This window comes from Haliotis rufescens, unplaced genomic scaffold, assembly GCF_023055435.1.
Source record: "Haliotis rufescens isolate VD_foot unplaced genomic scaffold, xgHalRufe1.0.p SCAF_31, whole genome shotgun sequence".
In the NCBI taxonomy this organism is placed as follows: Eukaryota; Metazoa; Mollusca; class Gastropoda; order Lepetellida; family Haliotidae; genus Haliotis; species Haliotis rufescens.
In genome coordinates, this window is record NW_025964013.1 from 1,599,564 (window position 1) to 1,614,105 (window position 14,542).

Here is a 14,542-nt window from a genome sequence, read left to right on the forward strand (position 1 = left end):
TAGCATTTCTAATTTAACCACACTAAAACACTATGGACTTGAAAGATCACCAGTCAGTTTTACTATGCTCTAAGCCTACATGCCCCAATATCTCTAGTGTAGTGATGGTGTAATGTCTCTGTTCCCAGGACTATGACGATGACTTCGAGGCAGATGATGATGACACCAACGACAGACCTCAGCAGGTAAAGCACATACAATTTTGTTGGTTTGTATCACCTGGTATTAGCATCAGTCTGTCTGGTTCCTATGGTTACCAAGTAGGGCTGGGACGAGTCCAGATTTACTACCCCGGTACCCACCACCCTATTACCTGACCCTACCCGGGTACCCGCTGTAGGTCTCAAGAGATAGGTACAAAATGTCCGATTGGGAAACGTTTGACCGTAGTCCTGTCAAAATGTATTTAGCTACAGGTATAAAATGATCTAGTCATGACTCATGCATACACTGAAATTGACTGAAGTTTTATCTTTATGCAAACATATAAAGTCAGAAGGAATGTGATAATTTTTGCCATTAAACAATATGATCACGTGACTAACCACGGGTCCGGGTAGTCCTGTGGGTACCCGGGTCCTACTCAGTACCCACCCAACCCGAGTACCCGAGTTACCCGTCCCAGCCTTATTACCAAGCATCACCTATTGGTGCATCGCTGCCTGAAGAACTGGACAACCCTTTAGTTATTGTGATACTGTTCATTTGGATAGATAGCAAGTTATTATGAGTGAGTTGGGTTTAATGCCGCTTGTAACACACTTTGGTGAAACCCACAAGCACGGTGCTGACAAACCTAGAAACATTGTCAGGGTTAAAGTTATGACAGTTGTAAATCCTTGAACAACTGCCATATTTGATTTATATGAAGGGCCTTAGACTGGGAATGTTGTTTTTCATAAAACAAATATTCCAAAACCCTCTTTCCTTGTAAAATTTGATCTCACATTTATTCAAGGTAGGCGTATATTCTTTTAGTTTGGCAGAGGAGATTATTAAAAAAGGCATTTATTTAAGGATTTTCAATACTTCAACTGTGACTGCCTTGTGACAGTTTCCTTTGTCTCTTAGTACAGACACAAGGCTATGAGTAACAGCAGGTATAGCAAGGTGAGACTCGGCTGTCTGTGGCTGTTGTCTGTAACAAGTGGGTGTGGGATTCTGCCAGTGCTTCTGGTATTTGGGATTTTCAAATCATTTGATATTTTGGTGTAAGATAATTTTCATGTTTTATCCGTTGTTATTTGTTTGAAGAGAATGTGGTCTTGTTTGTACATTCATGTTGTGTGGTAAACTTATTGGCATGGTTGGAGGAGAAAGTTTTGTTTAAAACATAAAGGATATTATGTTGTTACTGGTTAGGAGGAACTACTGCTCTGTCTTCCAATATAAATTAGTCTGTTTCTCCCACAGTAACAGTGATGAGTTTCCCCCACAGTAACAGAGTAGAGCTTCTCCCACAGTAACAGAGTAGAGCTTCTCCCACAGTAACAGAGTAGAGCTTCTCCCACAGTAACAGAGTAGAGCTTCTCCCACAGTAACAGAGTAGAGCTTCTCCCACAGTAACAGTGATGAGCTTCTCCCACAGTAACAGAGTAGAGCTTCCCCCACAGTAACAGTGATGAGCTTCTCCCACAGTAACAGAGTAGAGCTTCCCCCACAGTAACAGTGATGAGCTTCTCCCACAGTAACAGAGTAGAGCTTCTCCCACAGTAACAGAGTAGAGCTTCTCCCACAGTAACAGAGTAGAGCTTCTCCCACAGTAATAGAGTAGAGCTTCTCCCACAGTAACAGAGTAGAGCTTCTCCAACAGTAACAGAGTAGAGCTTCTCCCACAGTAACAGAGTAGAGCTTCTCCCACAGTAACAGAGTAGAGCTTCTCCCACAGTAACAGAGTAGAACTTCCCCCACAGTAACAGAGTAGAGCTTCTCCCACAGTAACAGAGTAGAGCTTCCCCCACAGTAACAGAGTAGAGCTTCTCCCACAGTAACAGATTAGAGCTTCTCCCACAGTAACAGAGTAGAGCTTCTCCCACAGTAACAGATTAGAGCTTCTCCCACAGTAACAGAGTATAGTTTCCCCCACAGTAACAGAGTAGAGCTTCTCCCACAGTAACAGAGTAGAGCTTCCCCCACAGTAACAGAGTAGAGCTTCTCCCACAGTAACAGATTAGAGCTTCTCCCACAGTAACAGAGTAGAGCTTCTCCCACAGTAACAGAGTAGAGCTTCTCCCACAGTAACAGAGTAGAGCTTCTCCCACAGTAACAGAGTAGAGCTTCTCCCACAGTAACAGAGTAGAGCTTCTCCCACAGTAACAGATTAGAGCTTCTCCCACAGTAACAGAGTAGAGCTTCTCCCACAGTAACAGAGTAGAGCTTCTCCCACAGTAACAGAGTAGAGCTTCTCCCACAGTAACAGATTAGAGCTTCCCCCACAGTAACAGAGTAGAGCTTCTCCCACAGTAACAGAGTAGAGCTTCTCCCACAATAACAGATTAGAGCTTCTCCCACAGTAACAGAGTAGAGCTCCTCCCACAGTAACAGATTAGAGCTTCTCCCACAGTAACAGAGTAGACTTCTCCCACAGTAACAGAGTAGAGCTTCTCCCACAGTAACAGAGTAGAGCTTCTCCCACAGTAACAGATTAGAGCTTCCCCCACAGTAACAGAGTAGAGCTTCTCCCACAGTAACAGAGTAGAGTTTCTCCCACAGTAACAGAGTAGAGCTTCTCCCACAGTAACAGACTAGAGCTTCTCCCACAGTAACAGAGTAGAGCTTCCCCCACAGTAACAGAGTAGAGCTTCTCCCACAGTAACAGAGTAGAGCTTCTCCCACAGTAATAGAGTAGAGTTTCCCCCACAGTAACAGAGTAGAGTTTCCCCCACAATAACAGAGTAGAGGTTCTCCCACAGTAACAGAGTAGAGCTTCTCCCACAGTAACAGACTAGAGCTTCTCCCACAGTAACAGAGTAGAGCTTCTCCCACAGTAACAGTGATGAGGTTCTCCCACAATAACAGAGTAGAGCTTCTCCCACAGTAACAGAGTAGAGCTTCTCCCACAATAACAGAGTAGAGTTTCCCCCACAGTAACAGTGATGAGTTTCTCCGACAATAACAGAGTAGAGCTTCTCCCACAGTAACAGAGTAGAGCTTCCCCCACAGTAACAGAGTAGAGTTTCCCCCACAGTAACAGAGTAGAGTTTCTCCCACAGTAACAGAGTAGAGTTTCTCCCACAGTAACAGAGTAGAGCTTCTCCCACAATAACAGAGTAGAGGTTCTCCCACAATAACAGAGTAGAGCTTCTCCCACTGTAACAGAGTAGAGCTTCTCCCACTGTAACAGAGTAGAGCTTCTCCCACAATAACAGAGTAGAGGTTCTCCCACTGTAACAGAGTAGAGCTTCTCCCACTGTAACAGAGTAGAGCTTCTCCCACAGTAACAGAGTAGAGCTTCTCCCACAATAACAGAGTAGAGCTTCTCCTACAGTAACAGAGTAGAGCTTCTCCCACAGTAACAGTGATGAGTTTCCCCCACAGTAACAGACTAGAGCTTCTCCCACAATAACAGAGTAGAGCTTCTCCTACAGTAACAGACTAGAGCTTCTCCCACAGTAACAGAGTAGAGCTTCTCCCACAGTAACAGAGTAGAGTTTCCCCCACAGTAACAGAGTAGAGTTTCCCCCACAGTAACAGAGTAGAGGTTCTCCCACAGTAACAGAGTAGAGCTTCTCCCACAGTAACAGACTAGAGCTTCTCCCACAGTAACAGAGTAGAGCTTCTCCCACAGTAACAGTGATGAGGTTCTCCCACAATAACAGAGTAGAGCTTCTCCCACAGTAACAGAGTAGAGCTTCTCCCACAGTAACAGAGTAGAGTTTCCCCCACAGTAACAGTGATGAGTTTCCCCCACAGTAACAGTGATGAGTTTCTCCCACAATAACAGAGTAGAGTTTCCCCCACAGTAACAGTGATGAGTTTCCCCCACAGTAACAGAGTAGAGCTTCTCCCACAGTAACAGAGTAGAGCTTCTCCCACAGTAACAGAGTAGAGCTTCTCCCACAGTAACAGAGTAGAGTTTCCCCCACAGTAACAGAGTAGAGCTTCTCCCACAGTAACAGACTAGAGCTTCTCCCACAGTAACAGAGTAGAGCTTCCCCCACAGTAACAGAGTAGAGCTTCTCCCACTGTAACAGAGTAGAGTTTCCCCCACAGTAACAGAGTAGAGTTTCCCCCACAATAACAGAGTAGAGCTTCTCCCACTGTAACAGAGTAGAGCTTCTCCCACAGTAACAGAGTAGAGCTTCTCCCACAGTAATAGAGTAGAGTTTCCCCCACAGTAACAGAGTAGAGTTTCCCCCACAGTAACAGAGTAGAGGTTCTCCCACAGTAACAGAGTAGAGCTTCTCCCACAGTAACAGACTAGAGCTTCTCCCACAGTAACAGAGTAGAGCTTCTCCCACAGTAACAGTGATGAGGTTCTCCCACAATAACAGAGTAGAGCTTCTCCCACAGTAACAGAGTAGAGCTTCTCCCACAGTAACAGAGTAGAGTTTCCCCCACAGTAACAGTGATGAGTTTCTCCGACAATAACAGAGTAGAGCTTCTCCCACAGTAACAGAGTAGAGCTTCCCCCACAGTAACAGAGTAGAGTTTCCCCCACAGTAACAGAGTAGAGTTTCTCCCACAGTAAAAGAGTAGAGTTTCTCCCACAGTAACAGAGTAGAGCTTCTCCCACAATAACAGAGTAGAGCTTCTCCCACAATAACAGAGTAGAGCTTCTCCCACAATAACAGAGTAGAGCTTCTCCCACTGTAACAGAGTAGAGCTTCTCCCACTGTAACAGAGTAGAGCTTCTCCCACAATAACAGAGTAGAGGTTCTCCCACTGTAACAGAGTAGAGCTTCTCCCACTGTAACAGAGTAGAGCTTCTCCCACAGTAACAGAGTAGAGCTTCTCCCACAATAACAGAGTAGAGCTTCTCCTACAGTAACAGAGTAGAGCTTCTCCCACAGTAACAGTGATGAGTTTCCCCCACAGTAACAGACTAGAGCTTCTCCCACAATAACAGAGTAGAGCTTCTCCTACAGTAACAGACTAGAGCTTTCCCACAGTAACAGACTAGAGCTTCTCCCACAATAACAGAGTAGAGTTTCCCCCACAGTAACAGAGTAGAGTTTCTCCCACAGTAACAGAGTAGAGATTCTCCCACAGTAACAGAGTAGAGCTTCTCCCACAATAACAGAGTAGAGGTTCTCCCACAATAACAGAGTAGAGCTTCTCCCACTGTAACAGAGTAGAGCTTCTCCCACAGTAACAGAGTAGAGCTTCCCCCACAGTAACAGAGTAGAGCTTCTCCCACAATAACAGAGTAGAGCTTCCCCCACAGTAACAGAGTAGAGCTTCTCCCACAGTAACAGAGTAGAGCTTCTCCCACAATAACAGAGTAGAGCTTCCCCCACTGTAACAGAGTAGAGCTTCTCCCACAATAACAGACTAGAGCTTCTCCCACAGTAACAGAGTAGAGCTTCTCCCACAGTAACAGAGTAGAGCTTCTCCCACAATAACAGAGTAGAGCTTCTCCCACAGTAACAGACTAGAGCTTCTCCCACAGTAACAGAGTAGAGCTTCTCCCACAGTAACAGAGTAGAGCTTCTCCCACAGTAACAGAGTAGAGTTTCCCCCACAGTAACAGAGTAGAGTTTCCCCCACAGTAACAGAGTAGAGCTTCTCCCACAGTAACAGAGTAGAGCTCTCCCACAGTAACAGAGTAGAGCTTCTCCCACAGTAACAGAGTAGAGCTTCTCCCACAATAACAGAGTAGAGCTTCTCCCACAGTAACAGAGTAGAGCTTCTCCCACAGTAACAGAGTAGAGCTTCTCCCACAGTAACAGAGTAGAGCTTCCCCCACAGTAACAGAGTAGAGCTTCCCCCACAGTAACAGACTAGAGCTTCCCCCACAGTAACAGAGTAGAGCTTCTCCCACAGTAACAGAGTAGAGCTTCTCCCACAGTAACAGAGTAGAGCTTCTCCCACAGTAACAGAGTAGAGCTTCCCCCACAGTAACAGAGTAGAGCTTCTCCCACAATAACAGAGTATGGCTTCTCCCACTGTAACAGCAACAGTTGATGTGAAAAAACCCACTGTTGAAAGCAACCTTCAATCAGTGGGAATCAGGGTCAGAATGTGTCCCCAGTAACTTATGTGCTTGTTGTATGAGGTGACCAAATGGTTTGGGAGGTCAGGCTGGGTCATTGTACCCCAACATTGCTCATAATGTCAATCACGGGATTGTCTGGTCCTGCCATTATTTACTGTACAAACTGTCATACTGTCATATAGCTGAAACATTGCTTCATGTGGCGTAAGCAACAAACAAACCATCGCACTAATTCCCTGAAACCAATGATGATCATTTCCCACCCAGGAGGAACCAGCAGCAACAGAGGAGCCAACATCGAGGCAGACGTTTGAGATTATTGTAATTATTGCCAGTGAGGCTGTTCTATGTGTTTCCACAGATGTATGATTAACCCCTTCACACCAGCTAACCTGCTCTGTGCAGTAAGACTCCGGTGGGTGTCGTCACAGTGTTGGACTGCACAGTTTCATGTTCATTCTTCCTAACCCAGACTGCAGTATTAATGTGTTTAATTATTTTTGTGATACATGTGTACGTTTGACGTGTCAGTCACTAGCACCTAACTGTTTAACATGTGTCACGTTCAGTCTAACCTAACCATGGGGATTCTGCAGCCACCCCACCCCTGGGGGTTCCAGGGTAGATGCTGTGCGTGTTGCAAGAGAAGAGTGAATGAATCAGGTGGTCGCACTTGGTGCCTTACATGTCATCCTACATATATAGTGTGGGTGTTGCTGACAATATCATTGGTTTGTCTGGTCCAGATCTGATTACTTAAAACTTTTTTTTACATAAGCTGAAATTTATTTTGGGAATTCTTCACATACTTTCTCAAGTGATGTTCTGCAGACAGATATCCACTTAATGTTATTGTGAAAGTAACACTTAATAATGTAAAACGAAAAGGAGTTAAGGGTTTCATGATTCAGAAGCCTTTCCGTGAAGATTCCGGGTTAGAATAGGTCTTCAGCAACCCATGCTTGTCATAAGAGGCGACTTACAGGATCGGGCGGTCAGGCTCACTGACTTGGTTGATGCATGTCATTGATCCCAATTGCGTAAATCGATGCTCATGATGTCAATCACTGGATTGTCTGGTCCAGATTTGGTTATTTACAGACCGCTGTCATATAGCTGGAATATTGCTGAGTGCGACGTTAAATAACAAACAATACAAGAAAAATATTTGGGAGCCACAGATAAAAGACACTATCAAGGAAGATGAGTCATCAGGTCACAGTACAGAAAGCCTTTGTTTCAGTGACCAACCTTGCAATATGGCTCAAACGTTTATCAAAGAAATTAGGTTAACAATGTTTCTTTTTATATATGTCCACAAAATCACATCACATATGCTTGGGTGAGGTGAGGTGAGGTGATTTAGACATCTGCATGTTTATCTGTTATCATCTAATGGTCATGTTGACATTTCCTACCAAACAACCCAATTTCAACAGCTGGGTCATGTTGCCCAAAACATTTTCCAAGATGGCCCGATGTTGTCCTATAGTGTGCTGATGTCTGTGTGTCTGTTTAGCCGGGCAGTGAGATGGATGAGCTGCTGAAGGCTATGGATGAGGAGAACACACGGCTTGCTAACGGTTCCAGACACAGTAATCGGTCGGACTCGGTAAGTGTTGCATCAGCTTAGTGTCGTGCATTAATCTGGCCATGGAACTTGAAGGACTCAAGCTAGTTATTGTCCATAAACTTGTCCATGTTATTCTCAAGAGGGTTCTCTGTAAAGTAAATGTGGCAAAATAATTTTCATAACTCCACTTCTGGCTGGAGTTTATTCAAACGCTGCCCCTCAATGCAGATTTAAATCAGATGTTCATAGTTCGTTGGTTCTCTGTGAACAGTTGAAACACAGATATGTGATGTTGTTACAGATTTTGCACCTATTCATTGTGGGGCTTGTGGGAAAATTGAAGACACAAACTTGTAATTTTGCTGCAGTGATCTTAGAATGAATGAATGTATATTCTAAGAGTAGACACAAGAGTATAGCATATTTATGCAGACAAGTAAATAAATACAAAAGTCATTCTGTTGTTGTACAGGCTGATTCATGTTTGGTGTCTTTAGGCCGATGACCAGAAGTTGTTGGGATAGTTTCTGATACTGAGTTGTTAGGCTTGAAAATGTCCCTCAGAAATAGACCCGATTAGATAGCACACACAAGGGAACATTGATAGGTGTATCCTACAGTAGTGGTGCATGCTTGCTGCAAGAGATAATCTCAACACTGTATTAGGGTGTCAAGGCTTTGTGACAAGAATGATTGGTTGGATTGTGACCTGTATCGTACAGTAGTGGTGCATGCTTGCTGCAAGAGATAATCTCAACACTGTATTAGGGTGTCAAGGCTCTGTGACAAGAATGATTGGTTGGATTGTGACCTGGCAGCATGGGATGTGAATGCTGATGGCACTGGCTTGTCTGTCCCAGACCTATTCGCAGGCTGCTGTGATACAGCTGAAATATTGCTGACTGGGCATAAAACATAGTATGGGACTTGATGGGAGTTTATGAACTGAAGGGACGTGTCCACTGTTGTGAGTTCTCAAGTAATAAAGTGAAGTCAACCAAACACCAGGACATCATGTTGTCTGTGATGGCTGTCAGCTGACTTGAATTTGTTTTTGCGTGAGATGTACTAGCCAATCAGATAGCTAGTTCCTATGACAAGTATTGACACTGTGTCGTGTGTTCGTCAGACTGATGCATCTGAGGAGCGGTACACGGAGCCAGCGCCTAAAGTCAACCGGGGACGAACATTTATTGACTTTGTGTCAGCGAAGCAAGTGGCTCTCAACTCCACGACTGCAAGTCGGACCAGGAAGAGAGGCACGGACCTACAGAAGATGATTGAGCTTGATGTTGCACGATACGACATGTTTGACCTGCCGCCTGTCAAGGAATATGAGATGTACATACGCAGCTTCGGTCGCTCCAACACTAAACAGGTAGGCAGTATAACTGTTATTGCACAGGTGTTTGGTAATTTCACAGCTTCGGTCGCTCCAACACTAAACAGGTAGGCAGTATAACTGTTATTGCACAGGTGTTTAGTAATTTCACAGCTTCGGTCACTCCAACATTAAACAGGTAGACTGTATTACCCACATACTGGTTCTTTGTACACTGATGGTTAGTATTTTTATATATACTGGGATTTATTACTTGCCTGTGAAGAGATCACCCGTTTTATAAATATACAGCTGTATTACACATTGTGTAATACCAAAACGTGTGTTTATGTACTCTTGGAACAAGTTTCACGACCAAATATTGAAAGCTCTCAACATCCCTTGGCTTGTTCAACGACATTGCGTGTGGAGTTGATAGATCACTGAGAGGAGCTTATGCACACTCGATGACCCCAGCAACCTTGTTGCTAGGCTGATGTCACATGGCATTGTTTCGCCAATGGATCATGCAACAAAATTCCACAAATTACGTCATCGGGTATTGTGATGTGATTGTAAACTCTGGTGCAGGGCCCCGTTCCACAAGGCGATCGTACTGTAGAGCAACGACAATTGTAAGTCTTTGTTAAAGTATGTGAGTTGTGATAACCTTAGCGCTACGATAACTTTGTGGAACGGAAGCCTGAATTCTAAAGGTGGACCGTTGTATGGTTTTAAATTCATTCATACTTTTGACGTGTTTGAAGTATTATTCTGTTAATCTCAATTGGATTATGCCTATTCACACTCAACAGTATAATTCTAAAAACATTATAAATGGCAAGTAATAAATAACATACTAAACTCGCTCCCGTGTAAAACCAATTTTATGAAACTCATGAATAGTTGTGGTATCTGACTCGCTTTCGCATGTCAGATACCAGAACTATTCACTGGTTTTATAAAATTGGTATTACACGGGAGTTCGTTTAGTAATCTATGTATATATGTCTGTATATATATGTCGGGTATTGTATACATTTGTTGTGTGGTTCCATGTTGCAGGCCTACATCCAGACAAACGAGGACAACATCGACAGAGACATCCAGACAGATGATATTGACACCAAAGAGAAATGGACGCAGCATCCTTCAGAAGACGTGCTGGGTGTTGGAGGTTTGCAGACTTGCAGTTTCAGTTTTGTTCCCTTCTAGAATAAGTGGTTAGAAAAGGTCTGTCCCCTCCACTATATTGCTTGTTGACCCCCATGGGGATCTGGGTTAGAATACGTCTGTCTCTAGCACTATATTGCTTGTTGACCACCATGGGGATCTGGGTTAGAATACGTCTGTCTCCAGCACTATATTGCTTGTCGACCCCGTGGGGATCTTGGTAAGAATACGTCTGTCCCCTCCACTATATTGCTTGTCGACCCCGTGGGGATCTGGGTTAGAACAGGTCCGTCTCAAGCACTATATTGCTTGTCGACCCCTGTGGGGATCTTGGTGAGAATACGTCCCCAGCTCTCTGTTTCTTATCACACCCATGGAAATTTCAGGTCTCCAGCCTCTAATGCTTGTCGTAAGATTGTATCAGGGGGTGGGCTGGGAGACTTGCCTGTCATCGTACTCCAATGGCCTGGGATTTTCCTCACGGCATCAAGATTTGTTTGTCTGGCCTTGATTATTTACAGGCAGCCATGATGTAGCTCTGCAGGGTAAACAACAAACAAACAATGTTTAATTTACTTGGATTTGACTTGTTTACCTGAGTGTAGGTAAAATGTAGTTCAATTTCTCCTAGGTGATGGAATTGATCCAGAAGCAGCAAATGATAATCAAATTATCAGTCGTCATGGAGACACAGTCAAGCTGGCCAAGTTTGTGGAGAAGATTGGACAGGTATTCTCCCTATGTCATCACGACAGCCTGTAGTGTCATCGGGCGGTGGGGTAGCCTAGTGGTTAATGCGTTCACCCGTCATGCCAAAGACCCGGGTTCAATTCCCCACATAGGTACAATGTGTGAAGCCCATTTCCGGTGGCCCCCGGGTGTAATATTGCTGGAATTTTGCTAAAATCGGCATAAAATACAACACGACTCAACAACTGTAGTTGTAAATCAATATCTCCAACTTTAGTATCTGAAGGCCACAACAAAGTATATTCTTGTATTACATTCCCGATACATAAGTCATTTCCGACATAGGAGAATGAATGCTGGGTATTTAGAATGATAATTCCATGTCTGAATTATAGGTTAGGCCGCACCATGCTTGTGGGTTTCACCAAATTGGTAAATGTCTCATTTACTTAATAATTTCGGATTCCCTCCCACATTGAAACAACAGGGTGTAATTAAAATACTGATCAAAACAGGTTTAGGTTAGCCAGTATTGTTGAGTTGATGTTGAGTGTGTATCTGCAGACAGTGAGGTTCCTGTATAAGGAGGTTGTCCAGTATATTGAGTGTGTGTCTACAGAGTGCAGGGTTTCTGTGTAAAGAGGTTGTCCAGTATATTGAGTGTGTGTCTACAGAGTGCGGGTTCCTGTATAAAGAGGTTGTCCAGTATATTGAGTGTGTGTCTGCAGAGTGGGGGGTTCCTGTATAAAGAGGTTTTCCAGTATATTGAGTGTGTGTCTACAGCCGGGGGTTTCTGTATAAGGAGGTTGTCCAGTATATTGAGTGTGTGTCTGCAGACTGTTGGGTTCCTGTATAAGGAGGTTGTCCAGTATATTGAATGTGTGTCTACAGAGTGCGGGGTTCCTGTATAAAGAGGTTGTCCAGTATATTGAGTGTGTGTCTGCAGAGTGGGGGGTTCCTGTATAAAGAGGTTTTCCAGTATATTGAGTGTGTGTCTACAGCCGGGGGTTTCTGTATAAGGAGGTTGTCCAGTATATTGAGTGTGTGTCTGCAGACTGTTGGGTTCCTGTATAAGGAGGTTGTCCAGTATATTGAATGTGTGTCTACAGAGTGCGGGGTTCCTGTATAAAGAGGTTGTCCAGTATATTGAGTGTGTGTCTGCAGAGTGGGGGGTTCCTGTATAAAGAGGTTTTCCAGTATATTGAGTGTGTGTCTACAGCCGGGGGTTTCTGTATAAGGAGGTTGTCCAGTATATTGAGTGTGTGTCTGCAGACTGTTGGGTTCCTGTATAAGGAGGTTGTCCAGTATATTGAGTGTGTGTCTGCAGACTGGAGTTCCTGTATAAAGAGGTTGTCCAGTATATTGAGTGTGTGTCTGCAGACTGTGGGGTTTCTTTATAAGGAGGTTGTCCAGTATATTGGGTGTGTGTCTGCAGACGGGGGTTTCTGTATAAGGAGGTTGTCCAGTATATTGAGTGTGTGTCTGCAGATGGGGGTTTCTGTATAAGGAGGTTGTCCAGTATATTGAGTGTGTGTCTGCAGACTGGGGGGTTTCTGTATAAGGAGGTTGTCCAGTATATTGAGTGTGTGTCTGCAGACTGTGGGGTTTCTGTATAAGGAGGTTGTCCAGTATATTGAGTGTGTGTCTGCAGACTGAGGGGTTTCTGTATAAGGAGGTTGTCCAGTATATTGAGTGTGTGTCTGCAGACTGTGGGGTTTCTGTATAAGGAGGTTGTCCAGTATATTGAGTGTGTGTCTGCAGACTGTGGGGTTCCTCCTGGATGAGGAGAGAGATGGAGGAGACAGACACGCCCTGGACAACACAAAGTCCAATGTCGGCTTCAGTGATGGCTTCACACAACTTGGTGGACTCAAGTTTATGGAAGGTTGGTGCTCTTCTACATATCATTTCTGGAAACATGACATACTGACTCTTGTCCGAGGTCTGTGAATGTACATTAAATTACAGCTGTTGATTGAGAATGTAGAAATCGCCATGCTTATGACTGCCTATTTAGACATAATGGAACTTTGATATGTTATGAGTTAAAAAATGGGGGCAGATGATTTAAGAAATGGGGGCAGATGAATTTATGTGTGTTGTATGTGTGATCAAATGACATCTGAAAAAAATGTTTTAAATAGATAAAAAAAAAATGGGTGAATGGGTGTGAGTACTGAATGGAGTTGCTGCAGGAAGCAGTAGTGGCAGCTTGTTATTCCCCGCCACGAAGTGGAAGGGGGAAAAAGGAATGGGTGCTGTCTGTCCGACTGTCCGTTACACTTAGTTTCTGGAGCAGAACTCAAAACCCATGAGAGATATGTGAACCAAACTTGACACATAGATTGCCCTAGTGGTAAACTGGTGCCTTTTGATAGTTTGGGGTTTTGAAGAATTTATTGTTCGAGTTTCCGTAGCTACGACATGGACTTTTCGGAGCAGAACTTGAAAACTGTACACTATATTGGCAGGGGATGAGAGTGTTTCATGCTTGTTATATCTACTTCACTACCATGTGTTTCAGGACGCCATGTCACACAAGCCTGCTTCTGCCCCAACCAGCCAAATATGCTCCTTACCATCTTCAGCCACCCTGCCCAGGTGAGACTTCAGTCATCAGCACTGTATAGTGGGGCATTCACTAGTCATTCTGGTTTCATCTTCCTCTCTGTCTCTGGATGTCATGGAAGACACCACAGCTTTTTCCGAACATGATTTGTGTAACATTGGCGTTCAGTGTTTCCAAGTGTTGGTATCAGTCTGTTTGCTGCAACATGGCATCAGAGACACCTGTCAACTAGTGTGGACAAAGTGTGGACCTAGTTGGCTGCTACCAGCTTAATGTGATTGTTCGGTTGTTTTACAAGCATGATTGTATACTGAGAATGTTGAGGCCGTCTTCCTCACATCTGCCATCTGTTGTAGCCGTCCCCTGACAACCCAGTAGACAGCCATGGTCTCGCCTGTGTGTGGAACATCAACGACGTCACCTATCCTCACAGGTGGGCTGAAATCTCATCATATGATTAAACAAGTATTCAAATGTCCTTTTTTCCATCTTCAAATTTCATTTGTATCGTATTCAGTTTTGATTTGGTGATTAACTGTAAGTTCCTCATTCATTTTCCTTATACCAGTATTTCATTATATTTTGCTACATTTGTATGTTTGTGGGTTTGTTTGTTGATAGCTTATGGAACTTGGTCATAATTGATGATTTACATCATTCAGAGTTGCCAACTATCCTGATTTTGAGCCTATAATTACACATTTACTCTTGTCCTCCCCCAATGTAAAATTTTTGGCATTTTTTCGCAAATAATATACATGCATAAAATATCATAATGAACAAATTGTTAATGCGCCAGTGACATAAAGCATTCTACAGTGGGACTAGGCTGACCAATGAGAGCTCTGGTTTCAATTGACATAATGTTAAAATATCCATTACTCAGTGATAGGAGGTCTCTGATTGGTTGTTATGTTGGAACACACTCAAGTCCTTTTTCGATAGATTCTTATGGATGCAGACGGGGAACTAACTGCATCTACACCAATTTACTTGAGAACTCGAAAGCACAGCATAGTCACCTCACTGTCACCGCATCATGACGGTTAATGTCACATG

At 43.9% G+C, this 14,542-nt stretch overlaps 1 protein-coding gene across 4 annotated transcripts in view; it reads left to right on the forward strand.

The window, feature by feature from the left end:
* The window catches only part of LOC124136784 (cytoplasmic dynein 2 intermediate chain 1-like), a 44,249-nt gene that overhangs the window by 16,398 nt on the left and 13,309 nt on the right, over positions 1-14,542 (forward strand). For 3 of the 4 annotated variants that reach the window (XM_048380522.1, XM_048380523.1, XM_048380525.1), the window contains 9 exons: positions 129-185; positions 6,425-6,478; positions 7,677-7,769; positions 8,860-9,108; positions 10,117-10,228; positions 10,856-10,953; positions 12,676-12,799; positions 13,439-13,515; positions 13,840-13,916. In XM_048380522.1, the coding sequence (XP_048236479.1) occupies positions 129-185; positions 6,425-6,478; positions 7,677-7,769; positions 8,860-9,108; positions 10,117-10,228; positions 10,856-10,953; positions 12,676-12,799; positions 13,439-13,515; positions 13,840-13,916 (941 nt within the window). The remainder of the gene's footprint in view (positions 1-128; positions 186-6,424; positions 6,479-7,676; positions 7,770-8,859; positions 9,109-10,116; positions 10,229-10,855; positions 10,954-12,675; positions 12,800-13,438; positions 13,516-13,839; positions 13,917-14,542) is intronic. The other variant, XM_048380524.1, reaches the window with a different exon arrangement.